The 20821-nt window shown below is 36.3% G+C and overlaps 1 protein-coding gene across 2 annotated transcripts in view; it reads left to right on the top strand.

Annotated features, from left to right (window-relative positions):
- Positions 1–20821, top strand: part of Zcchc17 (zinc finger CCHC-type containing 17) — a 47365-nt gene that overhangs the window by 12351 nt on the left and 14193 nt on the right. Inside the window, exons 3-5 of one of the 2 annotated variants that reach the window (XM_003471238.5) lie at positions 3746–3803; positions 17632–17732; positions 18892–18983. In XM_003471238.5, the coding sequence (XP_003471286.1) occupies positions 3746–3803; positions 17632–17732; positions 18892–18983 (251 nt within the window). The remainder of the gene's footprint in view (positions 1–3745; positions 3804–17631; positions 17733–18891; positions 18984–20821) is intronic. The other variant, XM_063235943.1, reaches the window with a different exon arrangement.

Raw genomic sequence — 20821 nt, forward strand, 5'->3', positions numbered from 1 at the left:
AAAAACCCTTTTTAAAAAAATTTTGAGACAGGGTCTTGCTAAGTTATCCAGGCTGGCCTTGAACTTTCAGTCTGTCTGTCTTAGCCTGTAAAATAACTGGGAATTATAGGCATGTTATCACTGTTCCCAGTTTATCACATTCTATCATGTAACTTTTCAATTTTGTTGCCAATACTGGAATCAAAGCCAAAGCCTTTGCACTGAGCTACATCCCCAGCATTTCTTAAATTTTTAATTTTTAATTTAATTTAATTTTTGTGTGGGTACCAGAAATCAAACTCAGGACCTTGCATTTTTTTGCACTGCACCACTGAGCTTTACCTCTGACCTTAAATTTTTTGTGTGTGGAAAAAAAAATTTTTTTTGTGTGACAGTCTCACTTGCTTGCCCAGGCTTCAATTTATGATCTGTCTTAGCCTCCTATAGTGCTATAAATTATAGACATGTGCCACCATGCCTGACTTGGGCATCTATTTTTTAAGTTTTTTTAAAAATTTCATGTTTCCTAACATGTCTTGCATATAGTAAGTGCTGTGTAAATGTTGGAATAAAATTGTACCCAACCCCTTTAGGGCTGGTTGTCCTTGAACAAACTGGAAGCACAGCTCAGAGCCCAGTACTCTTCTCTTGGCCGGCTGAGTGGTTGTGGGGGCCCTGTGTTTGAGTAGCTACAAATACAGTATTTATGCTGCTCTCATTCTTTTGGTGGCAGTATCTGTTAAGCATGATAAAGGAGTACAAACATACAGGGGGTGTTGGGATTCTGTTCAGCCTTACTTTTGCCAAAGAAATACTGAGGGGAGATTGGTTTTGATAAGGTAGAAATAGCACTGGACTAGAAGTCAGAAATTTTCTGCTCTATACCTGTCTGTGCTGCTTCCTAACTTTGGGATTTTGGTGAAGAAACTTACATATCTGAGCTTCAAATTTATCATTTATGTTATGAGGAGAGTAAGTTTCAAGGCCAGTACCACCTCTAATCAGAAGATGGGAAATTCATTTTACCCAAGGCCTGAATTCAGTTGAGATAATTGCTGAATTTTTCCCCCTGAGCCATTTGAGTAATTATTCTTGGGACACCAGGCAGACTGTGTGATCATCTGTGGCAGGTGCCATCCTGTTAATTTCAACTCTGATTGCACCCTAGGAGACACAGTGATGGAAAAACATCTGGTGCTGAAATGTAGGCAAGCATACTTCCTAACTTAACAGTTGAGTGTCTTTATTCTGGAGCACATTAATCTTTCCTTTCGGGAGAGGCCAAATTAGTCTGTTATTACCTGTGAAGACCATAATGTGACATTAGAGCTTCAGGATTAAAGAGTGAGATAGTGTTAATTTATAGCAGCTGGGTGATTTGCACTCTAATTTCCAGATGGTACTGTTACGTTCGTTAGATAATTAGCTTCTTAACAGTGTTGTTATATAGTATGAGATTTCTTAGCCCCTTTTCTAGAATTCTAGAGCAAAAGCCAGTCTAGTACCTTTAGTTGATCCAGAAGTAAGAGATACACTCTTACTAAGGAACTGAAGGATTTGTCTTTATCCACAGGGCCCTTTTCACACAGAATAAATTGCTTTGTAAGTTTAGGTAAGGACTTTGTATCTCTTGTCTTTACTTTTTTCATTTGGAAAGTGACAGAATTGGACCAGCTAATCTCTCCAGTCTTTCTTCTTAAAATTTTCCCTGTATCTCCTTGGTTTGAACTGTTTTTTCTGGATTTTTAGTCCAGCATACTTGTTCATCAGTGTAAAATAGTTTCGAAGTTTTGGCTCATAACCCATTCTTTATTCTTTGTCTTGGACAGTTAGTTCAGTTGGTCTGTCTGGATATCTCCCATTAAAAAGGAGAAAAATGAAAGTTTGTATCTATTTCCATCCAAAACTGAAATAAATGATGGTATTTGGTAAAGTAGGAGGCAATGAACTAGGAATCAAGATACCCAGGTTCTGTTCCTACCTTGTGTGTAAGTTGTACACTTTCTATCAGTCACTAACCTTTTTTATGCTTCAGAGTCTTGGACTGTCAATTATTTAAAACTCTACTTTAGCCAGGGCTTAGCTCAGTGGTGTAAGCGCCTGCCTGGTAAGCATAAGGTTGTGAGTTCAATCCCCAGTACCGCCAAAAAAAAAAAAAAAAAAAAAAAAAAATATATATATATATATATATATATATATATATATATATATATATATAACAGTGTTGAATGGATATTATGTGCCAAATACAAGTGCCAGACATTTTATGTGTGTCATTTGTTATGTCAGCAAAGTGAAAACAAATGGGAACATACTCTGGAAGACCTGGAGTATCTCACAGATAGGAAATGTCAGAGCTGAGATTAGAAACCACAACTTTCACTCTTAAAGCCTGTATTCTTTCACCACCTAGACTATTCTGCTTGTCTATACTATAGGGACATACTGTATATACTTCATAGGATTGTTGCCAGGGGCAAATAGGATACCAGATGTCATACTGTTTCTGATTGTTTGGGAACCCATAAGCAGCTCTAGAGTAGATAAGACCACATTCAAATCCCAGGTCTGTTACTTATTGGTGCTGGAGGTTGGATAAGTTACTTAGTCTCTCCATGCATCCCTTTGTCATCTGTTGAATATAAATAATAGTACCAATTTCTCACAGTGTCATGAGGATTTTGAGTAGTGTTTTGCATACCGTGAATATTCAGTATATGTCAGTGAATGTCAGTACTGCATGGATTCTTTTACTCAGGCCCTTTGTTTTAGTTTTAGTGGAGCTAAAACTGCTTAAAACAGCTAACTAAAGTCACCAAAAAAGAATAAAGAGTTTTGTATAAAATTGTACCAAATATTTTACAAATAATAATCAATTTAATGATAAGCTAAGTATATACTAATAATATTAATTTTAATCCACAGGTTTGAGGGGGTTATTTGAAGATTGGAGAGGAGTGAGAGCCTGGGATGATAATTTATCTGATAAGAGTTCAGGTTTTTTTATCTCTAACATTTATGGAAAGCCTCTGACTTCTCCATATTGGGTCAATTCTGCAAAACACTTGGGGACAGCTGGGCATGGTGGCACTCACCTGTAATCTCAGCACCCAGAAGGCTGAGGCAGGAGGATTGCCACAGGTTTGAGGTCAACCTGAGCTACATAGTGAGTTCAAGACCATCCTAAACTACACAGCAAAACCTTGCGTCAAAAGACTAAAAATAAACAAAAGACTTGGGGACAATTCATTTTCTCTCTGATTATATCAGATGTTATCAGATATCTGTGTGAACTTTTTTTCTACGTGTCTTATTAAAATCCAAGATGTAGATTTGGACTGAAATACAAACTATATGGTTAGGTTTGAATTTAAGAAAAAAAAGAATGCTCTATGACCCATATAATCTGTCTCAGACTATTAAAATTCTCTCTATGAGATTGGTGGCCTCAGGCCTAGCTAACACAAAGTGTGACACAAAGTATTTTTTTGGTATTGGGGATCAAACTCATCGCCTCATACTTGCCAGGCAGGCGCTTATACCACTGTGCTAAATCCCTAGTTCCTTGCCAGTGTTTTTAATGTGTACACAGATACCTATCAGTCTAAATTGCACAAAGAATAGAAAGAACTGTTTCACGGAACATCACTTTTAGGCAGACTGAGGGAAATATGTACCACGTAGAAATTCAAGGAGGCGAGGTTATATGCTCTGGGAGAAAGATTTTCATTTTTGTGACACTGGTTTTTTTTTTTTATCTTTATAGGTTGCTATGGTGACAGACTATGGAGCCTTTATCAAAATTCCAGGCTGTCGAAAGCAAGGTGGGAGCCTATAACTTGAAATTCAGCATTCCCATTTCCCTCTCTGTTTTAACCCTCATCATATCCTAATTTTAGGCTCTGCATTTTACAGATCATACATTTTGTTTGTTGTACAGATATGGATACATATATATCATATTAAAATATGAGTATTTTTATCAGGTCTATGCATGTTCATGTGCTTGTATTCCACAAGCTAAGAGGACATGCCGTACCATTGAGCCCACGTAGCAGGTCTTAACTCAGAAGAATAGTGCTCTCTTAGGGAGGAAGCTTGGATATAGCTAATTGGATTTATTTCTGAAATTAGCTCTTATCTGGGTGTCGTATGTGACCCTAGGCAAATCACTTCACTTCTCTGGACATGGAATTTGGAGATGGTGAGCTTCTCTGAGGCTGACACTGAAAGTTCACTATCATAGCAGACGTAGTAGAAACAGTACATATGTGTGTGTGTATGTATATTCCAATATGTATTTTCATTAGTGCACATTAATTTTATGAAATACTGTTTCATTGTGTGATTTTTTTTGTTTTTGGTTTTCTTGGTACCGGGGATCGAACTCATGACCTTGCGCTTGTCAGACAGGTGCTTGTGCCATTGAGCTAAATCCCCAGCCCCCACTGTGTGGTGTTTATACATGCATATAAAATGTTTTATCATATCCAGCTCTTCGTCATCCTTACACTCCCTTTCCTCTTTCCCTGATTCTCTTCCTATTGTCCATTATCTTTCTTCTACTTTCATGTCATTTTTTCTCTAGATTCTATTTTTTTTAAGAATTGAGGTGTTACTATAGTGTCCAACTGGTTTTAAACTCCATGGCTTAAACATTTTACTGCTTCAGCCTTCTTGGTAGCTAGGATGACAAGTGTATACCATTGTGCCCAGCTCTTAATACATGTGTTATATATACAATGCTCTACAATTTTCTTTATAAATATTAATTGAACATTTTTGGAGAATCCTTCTCATATCTGTAATCTTTTTTTTAATTAAATTTTTTTTTATTTTAAAGGGGATAAAACCAAGGAAAATAAAACAGATTAAGACCAATCAAAATAGGAGCTGGGGATTTAGCTCAGCGGCGTAAGCACCTGCCTTGCAAGCAGGTAGTCGTGAGTTTGATCCCTGGTACCAATAAAAACGAAAAAGACCAATCAAAATAAACCAGTATAGGGCCGGGGATTTAGCTCAGCGTTGTAAGTGCCTACTTGGCAAATGCAAGATCGTGAGTTCAATCCCTGGCACCAAACACACACACACACACAAAATAAGCTAGTATAAGTAATACAGGACTTCAAAACCTTACAAAATCAACAATAATTACCATAATGCCTTTAGTTGTCTTCAACATAGCTACAGATACTTTTGGGCATATTAAAAATCGAACAGAGTGGAATACAAACAATAAAAACAAAACAATGAATGCAGTAAAGGTCCTCAAAACAAGACAATAGTAAATCCAAAAAAAAAGGCTACCATAATATGTCTTGCTATCTTTTAAATAGCTGCTCATGCCATCAGATTTAACATAATCAAACAAAACAAAAGAGAATAAAACTCAACCCAGGGCTGGGGATTTAGCTCAGCAGCACACTGGCAAATGTGTGGTGATGAATTAGATCCCCAATACCAAAAATAACCAAAAAACCCAATGCAACAAAATGATGTGGTTTCCAGGTAGGGACCTCTTCCTGATGAGGCCTTGTTCTCTCACCTCACAGTCCACAAATGGTGCTGACTTATGGAAAGAGGCTTGGGTTTGGCTATGCCCACTCCAGCAGTAGCCCATGCATGGCACTGGTTTCCAGGCTGGAATCACCTCCTAGTGAGGTCTCGTTCTCTCCCCTCACAGTCTGCAAATGGCTCTGACTCATGGAGAGAGGCTTGGGTCTGGCTATCCCTACTCTGGCAGCAGCCCATGCATGGCTCTGGTTTCCAGGCAAGGATCACCTCCTGATGAGTCCTAATCCTCCCACCCCTGCCCTGCAGTCCAGGAATCCATATCTGTAATCTTGTTTTTCAAAACTGGTGTGTTAAGTAGAAAAGATGGATTCCACAGACAGTTCAAGGTGGTTTACTTGGGGAATGGAACAGGCAAGATTAGAACCCAAACCTTCTGTGTTAAAGAATTTTTATTTGCTTTTGCTTTTTGAGCTAGGATCTTTGTAATTGAGGCTGACCTTGAACTTGATATGTGGTTCAAACTAGCCTCTAACTTGCGATGGTCCTCCAGCCTGAGCCTTCAGGGTGCTGGAATTATAGGTATGTGCTACCACACCTAGTTTAGGACTTATTGAAGATGTTATCATCAAAGGTAACCTAATAGTACTAGAAGAAATTAGGCGTGGTGGCATATACCTGTCATCCTAACACGGGACGTCTAAGGCAGGATAAAAAGTTTTAAGTCTTATGTAGGCAATTTAGTGAGACTCTGTCTCAAAAACTTTTAAAAAAATGTTGTGGATGTGATTCCATTTAAAGGCCTTGAGTTCAATCCTTAGTATCAAAGTGAGGGGAAAGTACTAGAAAAAAATTTAGAAGAATATTTTACTACATAAAAGAAACATTTAAAAATAGTTGTAAGCAGTTAAGTTGGAGGAAAATTTTTGCAGTACATATGATAAAGTACTAACAAATGGAAAGTAGCCCGGGGTGGTGAAGAATTCTTATAAATCCAGCACTCAGGGAAGATGAAGCAGAAAAATCATGAGTTAGAACCCAGTCTGAGAAATTTAGCAGATCCTGTCTCAAAAATACTGGGGTTGGTAAGGTAGAAAAAGAAGCTCATTGTGCAGGACATAGGTTCAAAGTCATATTAATAGAGGAAAAAGGAAGTAGAAAGAAAAAAGACCAAAGATATGAAAAGACAACTTGCAGGAGAACAAAAATTTGGTCAATATATTGAAAAACAAATTTCAGTACTGATTAAAGAGTAACTTAGGTAAGTGGGATGTAGCTTAGTGGTAGAACACTTGCCTAGAACATTTGAAGACTCAGGTTCAGTTCTACTGCAGCTGAAAAGAAAAGACAAAGAGGTGTGCAGTTTCATAGTTTTGAGTGTATTCAAACTATTACCTATTTGCAACTATTACCACAATCAAATTTAAGAGCATTTTTTTGTCTCCAGAAAGAAACCCTATACACACAAATGAGCAAGCGCTCCAACTGCTACCCTCAGCTTTTGGCAACCATTAGTCGACTTAGTCTCCAGATGTTTGCCTATTCTGCTCATTTGTTATAAACAGAATCATACATTTCTGAATGTGATCTTTTGTGACTGTCATCTTTCACTTAGGCTACATTTTTCAAGGTTTGTTTTGTAGTTTGTACTTCTGTTTTTGTTGTTGCAATTTCATCAGTTGATGGATATTTGAGTTGTTTCTGTTTTTTTGGTATTATGAATAATGACTTGTGTACATGTTTTTGTGTGGATGTATGCTTCGTTTCTCTTGGGCTTATATCTAAGAGTGGAATTGCAGACTCATGTGCTAACCTTTGGAAGAATTGCTAAACTGTCTTTCCGAACATTTTGGTGCTGGGGATTTAGCTCAGTGGTGTAAGCACCTGCCTGACAAGCATGAGGTCTTGAGTTCAATCCCTGATATGGGGGTTGGGGGGACCAAACAAATAACATCATCACCTCACATTATCATCAGCTATTTATGATGCTGGTACTTTCTCTATGTCTTTGCCATACTAACTTTATCTTTTTTTTTTTTTTTTTTTTTTGGTCTTTTTCATTTTTATCGGTACTAGGGATCGAACTCACGACCGCCTGCTTGCAAGGCAGGTGCTTATACCGCTGAGCTAAATCTCCAGCCCCTTTTTTTTGCTTTTTGAGACAGGATCTCTCACTATGCAATTCAGGCTGGCCTTAACCCAGGCTTGTCTTGAACTCGCAGCTATCCATATGTCTCATGTAATTATCTCATGGAGTGCTGGAATTACAGGCATGTGCCACCATGCCTGGCTGATCTGTCTTTTTGAGGATAGCTATCCTACTGAGTTGAAGTGGTATCTCAGTATTGGCTTTTGGTTTACATTTCCCTAATGCCTAATAATGCTGGGCCTCTTATGTTCTTTGGAAACCTGTTAACATTTGCGTATGAGTGTTTGTGTTGCTGAGGATTAGACCCAGAACCTTCACACTGAGCACCATCCCGAACCCTTTTTTATTTTTGAGACAAGGTCTCATTAAATTGTGTACTTGAGGATTGAACTTGGTATCCTCCTACCTTCACCTCCAGAATCCTGGGATTACAGACACACAGCACCATGCCCAGCCTATTATGTACCTTGACTGTAGTATCAAACTCTTGAATTCACATATGTAGTAAAATAACTTACATGCGTGAGTACAGGCAAAACTAGGGATATCTGAATAAGAATCTATAGATTGTAACTGGAATGTTTTTTTCCTATACCAATTTAATTGTCTAATTCTCTGACTCAAACATCAGCTGCACTTCACAACACACTCTCCCAGGCTTAGTAATTTGCTAGAACAATAATAAAACTCAGAAATGTTATACTTACTTTACCCATGGTTTATTATAAGGCATATAGATAAATCAAATGACATACATAGGGCATGGCACTCCAGCTTCCCGTGGAGCTGGGGCATAGTACCCTCCTGGCACTTGGATGTGGTCACCAATTCTCTGAGCCCAATCACTTAGGGGTTTTTGTGGAGGCCCTGCTATTTAGGCACAATTGATTAAATTGTAGGTCATTAGTTATTGAACTCAATCTCAATCTCTAGTTTTTCTTCCTCCGTATAACTCAGAGGATGGGGCTGAAAGTTCTAACCTGCTAATCATATTGGTATTGATATTTATTTCTCTGATTATGCATCCCAATCCTGAAGTTGTCTAAGCATCCACTAGTCATCATACCATTATTATAAAACTCTTGTTATGGTCAAAAGGGACTTACGAATACAAATCATCACTCAGGAAATTCCAAAGGTTTCAGAAACTCAGTGGTAAGAATAAGGGACTTATGGGCCAGGGATATAGCTCAGTGGCACAGCACCTGCCTGCCAAGCACAAGGTCCTGAGTTCAAGTTCTGGTACTTAAAAAACTCAGGGACTTAGACCAAATATCTGAATTTCTCACACCTCCCAGGATAAGTGCCAATATCCTACTCATAGGACACATTCTAGTATACTATAATTATGCAAAATGTTACCATTGGAGAAAACTGGATAAACAGTACATGGAATCACTATTATTTTCAGCGCATATAAACCTATAGCAACTGTTTTTAAAAAGTGATTTAAAATACTCAGAAGATCTTTGAGGTTAACAAGTATTTTAAAAGATTGCTGTTAATACTGAGTGTTGGACATGGGCACTTTTATTATTTTTTTTCTTTTTCTTTTTTTTTTTTTGTCTTTTTCCTTTTTATTGGTACTGGGGATCGAACTCACGACTGCCTACTTGCAAGGCGCAGGTGCTTATGCCGCTCAGCTAAATCCCCAGCCCCACTTTTATTCATTATTAAGAGCATAAATTGTCACAAATTTTGGCAGTGACTTTTTTTTTTTTTTTTTTTTTTTTGAGACAGGATCTCACTATATAGTGTAGGCCAACTTGAACTCATGGTGATCTTCTTGCCTCAGCCTCCTCAGTGCTGAAATTTCAGGTGTGCATCACCATGCCTGGCACCTATTGAAATTTTATTTTTATTGTTATTTTTCATTTTGAGACAAATTCTTACTGTGTGGTTCAAACTGACCTTGAATTCACTTTGTAGCACAGACTGGCCTTGAATTCACTGGGATTTTTCTGCCTCAGCCTCCGGAGTGCTAGGATTACAGGCACCATTCCTGATCTATTGATATTTTTGATCTTTTTTTTTGGTACCAGGAATCGAACTCAAGACCTCATGCTTGTCAGGCAGGTGCTTATACCAATGAGCTAAATCCCCGGCCCAATCTTTTTATTCTTTATTTTGTTTTACTTTGGTGCTGGGGGCTTCTTGCATGCTGAGTTCCATCCAAGCCTCATGTACTTACCCTGTTTTTTTGCTGTTGTTGTTTTGTTTTTAATTAAAAAAAATTTTTTTTTGAGGTTCTCTCTGTGTAGTTCAGACTGGCCTTAAACTCACTATGTAGCCTGCACTGGCCTTGAATTTGCAGCAATCCTGCCTCAGCCTCCTAAGTGCTAAGATTTTAGGAATGCATTACTATATTTGACCATGATGTACTTACTTTTAAATTTAGCGGTTTTGGGGAGAACTTAGTGTACAAGAGAGATTTACATAAATTATGTGTATCTGTGCTACAGACTGTGCAAATGATGAAAGAATAACTGTATTTGTGTGTGTGTGTGTGTGTGCGTGTGTGTGTGCGTGCATGTGAGACTGTGCTTAGATTAAACCCAGAGCCTTGTACATGCTAAGTATGTCCTCTTCTGTAAGCTCCATTCTCACCTTCAGTAACGTATTTCTACCACACTAATCCTTCATCTAACCAGAAAATGTCAATGGAAAGTTTTCACACACAATTCCATCATATGCCACCTAATAGCAATTGTAAGGCACATTAATTATAAAAAAAGCACTCCACATTTTTGCTCTTTTGCCATGTGAAAATACAGAGTACAGTTTTGGGAGCAGAAATTGGTTCCTTACCAGACACTTAGCCTGCCAGTGTCTTGATCTTAACATCTAGCCTCCATGACTGTGAGCAATAAGCTTATGTAGTTTATTTTTTTAAAGCAACTTTTTAAAAAAAAATCCATTTTAGTCAAGGATAGAAAGAAAGAAAAGAAGAAAAAAACTACAACAAAATTTCAAAACCCATCAGTCTGGGGGTAGCAATGGTACATATATTGTTCATTGTCATCCTCAAATCATTCACAAGGCATCTGCGAATTCAATTACTGAACAATACCAGCACAAACCTTTCTCTTCACAGTGAACTCAGAGAAATCAGCAGAATAACTACCTTAATTATTTTATATGCATATATATACACATAAACATATGTATTTTTCTTTCAGTAAAGTAACTTTTAATTTTTTAAAATTTTTATTTATTTATTTACTTTTTTGGTACTGAGGATTGAACTCACGACCTCATGCTTGCCAGGCAAGTGCTTATGTTGCTGAGCTAAGTCCCCAGCCCCTAAAGTAACTTTTTAAAGTAAATATACCTGTGCTTTTATATTTTTTAAATTATTATATATGTTTAAAAAAATATTGAACAGATTTTTATGTGGTCACCTTTGGGCTTGCTAAGAGAGGGATGGATGTGAAAAAGATATTTTCACTTTGCGTTTTTAATTTTCTCTTTCAAAAAGCTAGTAGCTGATCTTTGGATAATAAAGACATGTTTCTAGCTTTGAGACTACTGTGCTGCAAATTGCATCTTTGCATGAGAAATAGCTTAGCAGTAGTTTTCAAGCTGGCAGTTAGGTGTCTGTAATTAAGTTGCTCATTTTATATTAGCTGGGATTTAATGAGGTGGAACTCATCCCCACCCCTACAGGAGATGTACCTGTTTTTGCTTGAAGACAGGTTTTCTAATAAGTGTACTTAACCATGACTGACAATGCCTTAAAGTGCTATTTTTACTTGGGTATTGATATGACACTTTGGGGACTGTATGGAGATTAAAGGCTTATGTTTCAGCAGTCATGTTTTCAACTCACTTGTGTTTATATCTTTTCAGGTAATGCTGCTGATTGAGGCTGACAATTTACAAGTGAATTTATCAGTCTGACAGCTGTGCTGAAATAAGGCTTATAGTGTAAACAGGGAACCAAATAATTGGGTAGAAAGTTTTAATTTTGCTGTCATCCATAGACTTTTTGGTTTTGTTTTTATAAGTTGAGCAGTTAACTTTCCTATAGTATATTTTAGCTTCTCTAAGGCAGGTGATAATAAGGTCCCTTCTATACCCCAGTGTAACTGTTCTTTTTTGCACTTTTGGTCTGGGTCCAAATGAGTTTTACATAATTTCAGTTATAGTTTTACATAATTTCAGTTATAGTGCCTATATAACTTAAAACTTTATTTAAAATTTGGCTGGCCATGGTGGTATGTACCTGTTATCTCAGCACTACAGGAGACAGGCAGGAGGCAGGAGGATCAGAAGTTCAAACTCAGCCTGAGAAATTTAGTGACTTCATGAAGCTCAACATAAAAATTTTATAAGGGCTCAAGATGTAGTTTAATACAAAGTCCCTGACAATAATCCCTAGTAACACACATACACACATGCACATATGCACATTGTATAGCTTTTTACATACTTCATGAACCCTTAACATTTTCCCATCTTTTAAAATATTTCTATAAACATCTAATGACTTTGCCATTCAGGTACAATACATAATCATTTTAAGCTGTTTCTAATTTTTTTGTTAATATGCCTGTAGACGTGCCATATATATCCATGAGAGAAATGCCTGAATTGAAAGAATGTACTTTAGCATCAGGTGGGAAGACAAGTTGTTGATGCCTTTATTTCTTTACAGTACTCTAATAAATAAACTTTAGTTTTAGAGTAGAAAGATAATGTTCTCTTGAGCATATTAGGCTCAAAATTGATTTCTTTCACAAGAAATCAATTACTTCCAGTAACAATAGAGGAAAAGTGAATTTTAACTAGTGGAAGATGCAGCCCCTGCCCACCTCCAAAAAAAATCAAGGTAAAAGATTTCTCTTTTCTTTAAGAGATATAAATTTTTCTTCAAATTTTATAATGAGACAAGTCATGGGAAGGTGGTAAAGCTCCATCTCCATGAATTCTACCCAATTTGTTAGCCTAAAATGAAAAACATAGTTTAGATAATATATACAAAACATTCAGATAAGTAGGCTATGAACCTCCAGAATCATCTGTATAGTATGAGAAACCCAGTGACCATGTGTAAGGAAGCATGAAACAGAAAGGTAAATACTTTGAGTTTCAGGCATGTGTGGACACCTGTGTGTGTGTGCACGCGTGTGTGCGTGTGTGTATGGGAAGGGGGCAAAAGAGAAAATCTTGACTAAGTCTCCCAAGCAACTTGGGGAGGCGGTTAGAGGTGACAGTTCTTTAGACATAATTCTGTGTTATTCTTGCTATTCAAAATTATCATTTATTTTTGTTTTCTCCTGAATTTCTGTATTATGAAAACATTTGAAAAGAAATTAACATTAACCCATTATTCACATTTTGGTTCATTTTCCAATTTTTAAAATATATCTTGAGTATTTGTAATTACAGTATTACTTTTGCGTAGTATTTTTGTACTTTTATTTTTTTAGCATGGAAAAATGCCATATTCTTGTAGTGCTTGACATAGTAGACAGTATTCACTAAAGAATGAATTACTGACATGTTTTTTATATAATTTTGTGGAAGATTTTTACAAGTGAGTATATCTTACTTAATCATTATCCTTGTGTAAGATACTGTTTCCAGTCTTCCTAACTTAATACATTTAACCAACTGTGGTGACACTTGCCTATAGTCTCAGCACCTCTGGAGGCAAAGGCAAGAGGATTGTTTGAACCTCAATTTTGAGATCAGCAAACAAAAAAGAAAAAGCTTATTTCTTTTATACAGATTCTCAGAAGTAATTATGGTGAAATTAACGTTAGGATTCTTGACTGCAAGGGACAGAAACAGTTAGGAAATGTCCTGGCATCTGAAATGAATACATACTTCTCAGATAAAATACAAATGGCAAATAAATACATGAAAAAATGTTCAACATCATTGGTCCTTTGAGAAATGCAAGTTATAACAACACCAAGATTCCATCTTACTCCAGAAAGAATGGCCATCATCAAGAAATCAATGAATAACAAATGCTGGAGGACCTGTAGGGGAAAAGGAACCCTTCTTCACGTTGGCGGGAGTATAAACTGGTACAACCATTGTGGAAATCAGTGTGAAGATTCGTCAAAAGACTAGGACTAGAGGTCCCATTGGACCCAGCTATTCCCTTTCTGGGTATTTGTCTGCAGGAATTAAAAAATGTACCACCGTGATATATGTGCACCCATGTTTATAGCAGCACAGTTTGTAGTAGCTAAATCTTGGAAACAACCCGAATGCCAATCAACCAATGTGTGGATAAAAAAGATGTGACATTTTTATATAGTGGAATACTGTTTAGCTATCCAGAAGAATAAGCTTAAGGCTTTTATAGGTAAATGGATGCAACTAGAGACCGTACTCATAAATGAAATAATTCAAACTCGTTTATGTATCATCTTGTCTCCCTAGTGTGTAAGAGACTTAGAAGAGTAAATAAGATACAAAATCTGCAATAGATATTGAGAGAGAGAAAGAAACTGCTCACAGGGAAAAACAGCTGGGATAGGGGAAAGGAGAAATGAAGGGAAGGAAAGGAAAATAAATATATGTGTAAATATATGGTAGCTTATAATAATAGTACTAATTTCGTTCAGTTCACTGGAAAGATCAGTTTGTGCTTATATTTTTGTGCTTATGTTGATTAATTTTGCATGCCTTTATCTTGTAATCTGAGAAAATATTTTGAATATAATGTACAATATATTAACCATTGTTAATTTCTTACTATCCTGTTTTGAAACTGTCATTGTTTTTATTTTTGTTTACTTTTCTGTCTTTAAAATGAAAGAAAGAAAGAAAGAAAGAAAGCAAAAAAGAAAGAAAGAAAAGAAAAGAAATGTCTTGGAAAACCTTGCTGGGGACTTGAAGAATGAGTCTAGCTTCAGCTTTAGCTATTACCAAGTGCTCAGTATTGTATCTGTTATTCACCAGTGCTTCACTTCGTTCTGGCAGACTATTGCCATCTTGTGGTAAAGGTGAACTTTAGCAGTTTTTGTATTTCTGATCCCTACAAAAGTTTTGAGAAAGATGGTGGTTGATTTAGGTGGTTTCTTGTCTAGTCCTGAGCCAGTTGCTGTGGCCAGGGAAATGAAGTCCTGTACTTTGATTGAGTAAACCTTTGTCTTGTTCCCTTAATTAGGAGTTAGGTCCAATTCAAGTAATTTACAAAGACTGACCAGATTAGTATTTTTTTTTTAATTCTTTTTAGTGGTTTTTTTTGTTTGTTTTTTTTTGTTTTGTTTTGTTTTTTTTTTTTGGTATTGGGGATCAAACTCACAACTGTGCAGTTGCCAGGCAGGTGTTTATGCTGCGGAGCTAAATCCCTGGCCCTTTTTTAAAAAATTCTTTTTCTTTTTTTATTTAGAGGGGAAAAAAACAAAACAGAAAAAAGGATAGAAATAATACAGAGTTTCAAAAAATAACATTAAGAAATGACTAGTCAAAAAAAAACAGTAAGAGGGGGCCAGGGATTTCACTCAGTGGCATAAGTGCCTGCCTGACAGGTGTAAGCAGCAGCAAAAAAAAAGTAAGAAATCACTAGTTGATAAATTACATATTTTTATCTTAGAAGTAGTTGTTCAAGTCACAAAATTGAAGCATAAAAAATGGACTATCAAACAATGACAGTATACTATTCTGTTTGATGAACTAACAAAAACTTAGTAGTATGGTTACCTGTCTTGCACACTTAAACATACCTGCAGTTATATCCTTTAGAGCACTTTGTTTCTCTTTCATTATTAAAATACCCATTATACATTTTGGATCTTATTACTCTTTCAGTTTTTTATTATTTTTTATACTACAGACAATATGATATTTACAAATTTGTGTGATTTATTTTGAATTGAAAAGCATCAAGCCCCCTAATCAAAGATCCTCTCCAAAAATGGGCATCTACGATGAATACGCATTTCTCAGATAAAGATATACAGTGGGAAATAAATGCATGAAGAAATGTTCACCATCACTGGTCATTTGAGAAAACACAAATTAAAACAGCACTGAGATTTTGGGGCTGGGGATTTAGCTCATAAGTGCCTGCCTTGCAAGCAGGCAGTCGTGAGTTCGATCCCCAGTACCAATAAAAAGAAAAAAGACAAAAACAGCATTGAGATTTCATCTCACTCCAGAAAGAATTGCTGCCATCACGAAAACAACTGATAACAAATGTTGATGAGACTGGGGGGAAAAGGAACACTTCTCCACTGTTTGTAGGAGTGTAGACTGATGCAGCCACTGTAGAAATCAGTATGGAGATTCCTCAAATAACTAGGATTGGAAGTTCCATTCAATCCAGCTATTCCCACCCTGGGTATTTTCCCAGAAAAATTGGAAATGTCAGGTCACAGAGATACATGTGCACCCATGTTCATAGCAGCACAATATGTGATAGCTAAATCTTGGAAACGACCAAAATGCCCATCACTCGCAGAATGGATGAAAAAGATATATTAAAAAAGAAAAGAAAAAGATGTATTTTTCTACAGTGGAATATTATACAGCTATAAAAGGACGATCTTAAGGCTTTTATAGGTAAATGGAGGCAACTTGACCAGATTATTTTACAATGTATGGAGGATGGTTCGCCTTAAGAAAGGACCTTGGATAAAGAGGAAAGTGATTTTCAAATATTATTAAATTATTATTTAATTTCATTTATGCATTTACTTCTTTGGTGCTGAGGAATCAAACTCAGAGCTTCATGCATACTAAGCAAGTACTTTATTACTGTCTATACCTCCAGACCTATCATTGTTGAAGGATATTGCTAAGTGACTTTCAGAAGTTTGATTCTAGCTTTCATAATATTTATTTTACTATACTTTCACCAACATTGAATATTATTTTCTAAATATTTTGCTTATTTAGTAAAAATGGTAGTTTATAATTACTTTTTCACTTAGCATTTATCATAATTATTTTTCATAAGTGTAATTTAGATGACTTTTCTTCCATTGACAGTCACCAGTTTGTTTTTTTTTTTGTTTTTTTTTTTTTTATTTAAGGAGAAAAGAAAAGAAAAAAAAAACAGTGAAGGGGTACAAGTTATACAGATTTACGGAAGAAAAAAATGCGCAGTAGGAAATCACTAGCTAATGGATTACATATTGCCATCTTAGAAATAATTGTTCAAGTCACAAAATTAAAGCTTGTAGAGTGGACATTCCAACAATGATACTGCAAACAGTTCTGTTCAATGATCCAATAAAACTCTGTGATATCATTTTCTATCTTATACACTTAAATATACATGCAGTTATATAAGTCACCAGTTTGTTAAACTGTTTTCCAGTGAGTCATATAAGTTCTAATTCTGATTTTTTTTAACCCTTGTAAAGAAGAATGTTGCAACTTTTTATGTCCATGAGTTTTTGCATTTATTTTGTTTTCTTTAGAAAAAACTTCAATGATGATATTCTTGCTTCAAAGATACAAGTATCTGTGCCTTTGCTCTCAAAGAATTTGACCAGCTTGTATTTCTACCACTATTACATGAATACTGTTATCTTACCATACTTTAACTAATATTGAGAATTTTTTATTTATAGTTTTTGGTGCTAGGAATTGAATCCAGAGCTTGGTGAGTGCTAAGTACATTCTCCACAATTGAAATACATCGCTAACCAAGCAGTATTTTAAAGAATGTTTGCTGGTGGATTCAGTATAAAAAGCAACCTCAGGCAGGCATAGTGGCACATACCTAGTAATCTTGGGGGCTGAAGCAGGAGGATCACACTGGAGCCCAGCCTGGGCAACTTAGCAAGACCCTGTTTCAAAATTAGAAAAAGGGCTAGAAATGTAGCTCAGAGAGAAGGCCTAGAGTTCAGCCCCCAGCACTACCCCTATACACACACACACACAAAAGCTCTCAAATTATTTTAATTTACTTTTTCAGTGAAAAACTATTTCTTGCATTCAACTCCTTTCTTCTTGCTTTTTTAGAGTACTAAGTACCGTACATGTCCTTTGTTTATTTTGTTTCTTCTTCTGGTGCCTAGGTCTGGTCCATCGAACTCATATGTCATCTTGTCGAGTAGATAAGCCCTCTGAGATAGTAGATGTCGGAGACAAAGTATGGGTGAAGCTTATTGGCCGAGAGGTAAAGTTCTATGCACCTTCATGTGGTTAAAAAAGACTAGGAAATGCTGAAATTTTCTTGGAATTTTATGATGGTGTATGTGTAAATGTTAAGTGTGGCTGGTTGTCTTATTTTTAAATCCTGCCACAATCATCTGTCTTAAATTTTGATCTAATTGTCCTGAAGACTCAGAAGTAATGATGTAAACCTCAAAAGTGTGTAATAAGAATATGTCTATAAAACTTTTTCCCATATGTCAGTAACAACTCACTTTGAGGGCAGTAAATATGGGCAGATTGTAGGAGACATTTGAAAATTGACTTATGATGCTGGAGAGATGGGCCTAAAAAAGCTATTATTCAACAATATTTGAGTGTTTAATATATATCAGGTTTGAGGGATATAGTAGTGAACCATTCATAAGTGATCTCAACTATCATTGAGCTCATATAGAATTTAAGTGGAGACAAATTTTTTAAAAATGAATGTGTACATAAAATAATTACAAGTTATATAGTAAGTACTGTCTCGGGTTCTAACAATATTAAAGGTAGGTTTAGATAAAGTTGCCAGGAAAGGGCAAAGGAGATGGTGTACATACTAAGACACAAAGGAAAAAAAACTAATTGTATGACAAGTTAGAATAAGAACATTGCAGGCAGGACCCCGGATGTAGCTCAGTGGCATAAGCACCTGCCTGGCAGTCTCAAGGTCTGGTGTTTGATTCCCAGTACACCAGCCACCCCCCCCCCAAAAAAAAAAAAAAAAAAAAAAAAAAAAACCTTGCAAGCAGAGAACGTAGCTGATGCAAAGACCTTGCAATGAAGAAGGGTTTCATGTGCTACAGGAGGCAATGTGCCTCACAAGTGACTATGCTTAAAGAAGCTCTAGACCAAGTCTGGAAGTACCAGATCTAATCTCCAGGAATGTTGGAAAATCTGTTCTGGGCTTATGGGTCTCTGAAGAGATAACCAACTATGCTGAACTTCACCTTTTATTATCTGTCTGTACCTCTGCAGATCTTAGATTTCTGTTTTTGTTTTTTTGGTACTGGGGATCGAACTCACGACCTCACACTTGACAGGCAAGTACTTATGCCGCTGAGCTAAATCCCTGGCAGATCTTAGATTATCAGTCAAAATTATATAGAGTTTGGTGATTTTTCTTTTGTGTTTTTCAGATGAAAAATGATAGGATAAAAGTATCCCTCTCCATGAAAGTTGTCAACCAAGGGACTGGGAAAGACCTTGATCCTAACAACGTTATTATTGAGTAGGTAAAAGATTGGGAAAAGCTAAAATCTTTTTTTTTTGAAAAGCTAAAATCTTACCTGTCAAAGCATAGAATGCTATAGTAAATCAGACTGAACTGGGAACTCTCCATTTGTAGATTTGGTTGTTATATTGATGTGTTATGCAGCATTTGTGATCTTTGGTTTTTTGAGAGTTTTAGGATTAATTGCTTACAGAAATTTAGCAGATAAGTGTTCCATCAGCGTTTTTGTTTTCTTCTTCTTAATCTCTTTCTGCTTCTGCCCTTTTAGCCAGTTAGCCAACAAGCATTTCTGAAGTACTATTTGCCTACCTTCTAGTAATTTTTGCTTTGGGACTGAAAAAAGGTAGACTTTAGTAAGAGAGCAGAGTAATGTAGGAGGAACTCTTTATGGTATTCAGACTTCCACATCTTCTGAGCACAGCATTCTGCTTTCATTAGATTTTTTGACCTTTCATTTACGAATGGAAGATTTTCTATTTGGAATAATGTCTATTGACAAAAAAAAATTCACATCTGAGCAAAGTTTTTCCTCAATTTCTTTTCTCGTTTCCCCTGCCCATCCCCGCCATGGTGAGAATTTAATTCCAGGCCTCACCCAGGCTAGGCCAATGTTCTCCCATTGAGCTGACATCTCAGCCCCTCTTTCTTGAACTTCTAGCTGGGAGTTCTCAGATCCCCAAGATCCTTTGAGGAAACTTGGGGGATTTATTAGTGTTTCCAGTGTTTCAGAAAGCCAGTGAAAATCATACATTTATCCTCAGATTAACTATACCTTTATCATATTGCTTTTGACTATGAAACATCACATTATTTCCCTCATGCTAATTAAGATGCTGTAGCAGCTATGTCATTGGTTTAAAAAATTAGAGACAGTAATAAATTATATTTGGGTTGGATCTTGGTTGCAGAAAAGTTTTGAAATCCATAGTTTTGAGTAAAATCACTTTGTATACAAAGGAATTTTATCTGAAAAGAAGGCAAGTGGTATTTATTGAATATATATTATGTGCCAGCCATTATACAAAGCCACTTACGATATTAGTACATGTAACTCTCATAACAGCTAGCAAAGTGGTGTAATCTCCATTTTGTTTTATACTTCTGTTTTCTAGCTTGGTGTTTGGTGGTAACCTACCTGTGGTAGAAAATTATAGTGGGCCAGGAACTTGAATCTATGTTCTGATGTTAAAGCTAATGCTCCTTGCACTATAAAATGTTTCTAACTCTTAAATATGAGTTTTTCAAGGTTCTATAACTTAATCTGTAAATATTGTCATATTTTTAAGACTGATTATTGACAAAACACTTTTCAGTTATAGTAGAAATCTGCTATAACTCAGAAAGGTTATTTACGGATTGCATTGCAATAAATTGCTTTCATACTTCCTGCCTCAGCTTCTGAGAGTCCTAGAATTACAAGGATGTGTCTGTAAGAAGAATCCTATGCTATACAGACTCAATAGTTGGGCTTGGGATGTAACTAAGTTGTAAAACACTTGCCTAGCACTTGTGAGGCCCTATGTTTGAGCCCCAGCACTGCACATATGTGTGCGCGCCACACACACAGGGCAGTAAGAGTTCCCATAGACCCTCTTACAATGGTGAAATATAAAACAAATAAAATAAAAGGGTAGGAAAGAGAAAGGCTTTCCTTATGTGGCTATATGTATAGCTATTTCTAGTAATAACCAAGTGGCGGAAAGCAGTAACTTATGCTATAAAATGTGATTGTAGGCACATCCAGGAAAAGTGGATGACACAGTATACAGGTTGTAAAGTTAAGAGATGATTAGGAAGATCAGGTCTGCTTTAAACTAGCATATGTCCTTGATCAA

The sequence above is a fragment of the Cavia porcellus genome, unplaced genomic scaffold (genome assembly GCF_034190915.1).
Source record: "Cavia porcellus strain 051 isolate PalLab524CR breed Dunkin Hartley unplaced genomic scaffold, mCavPor4.1 scaffold_25, whole genome shotgun sequence".
NCBI classification, from domain to species: domain Eukaryota; kingdom Metazoa; phylum Chordata; class Mammalia; order Rodentia; family Caviidae; genus Cavia; species Cavia porcellus.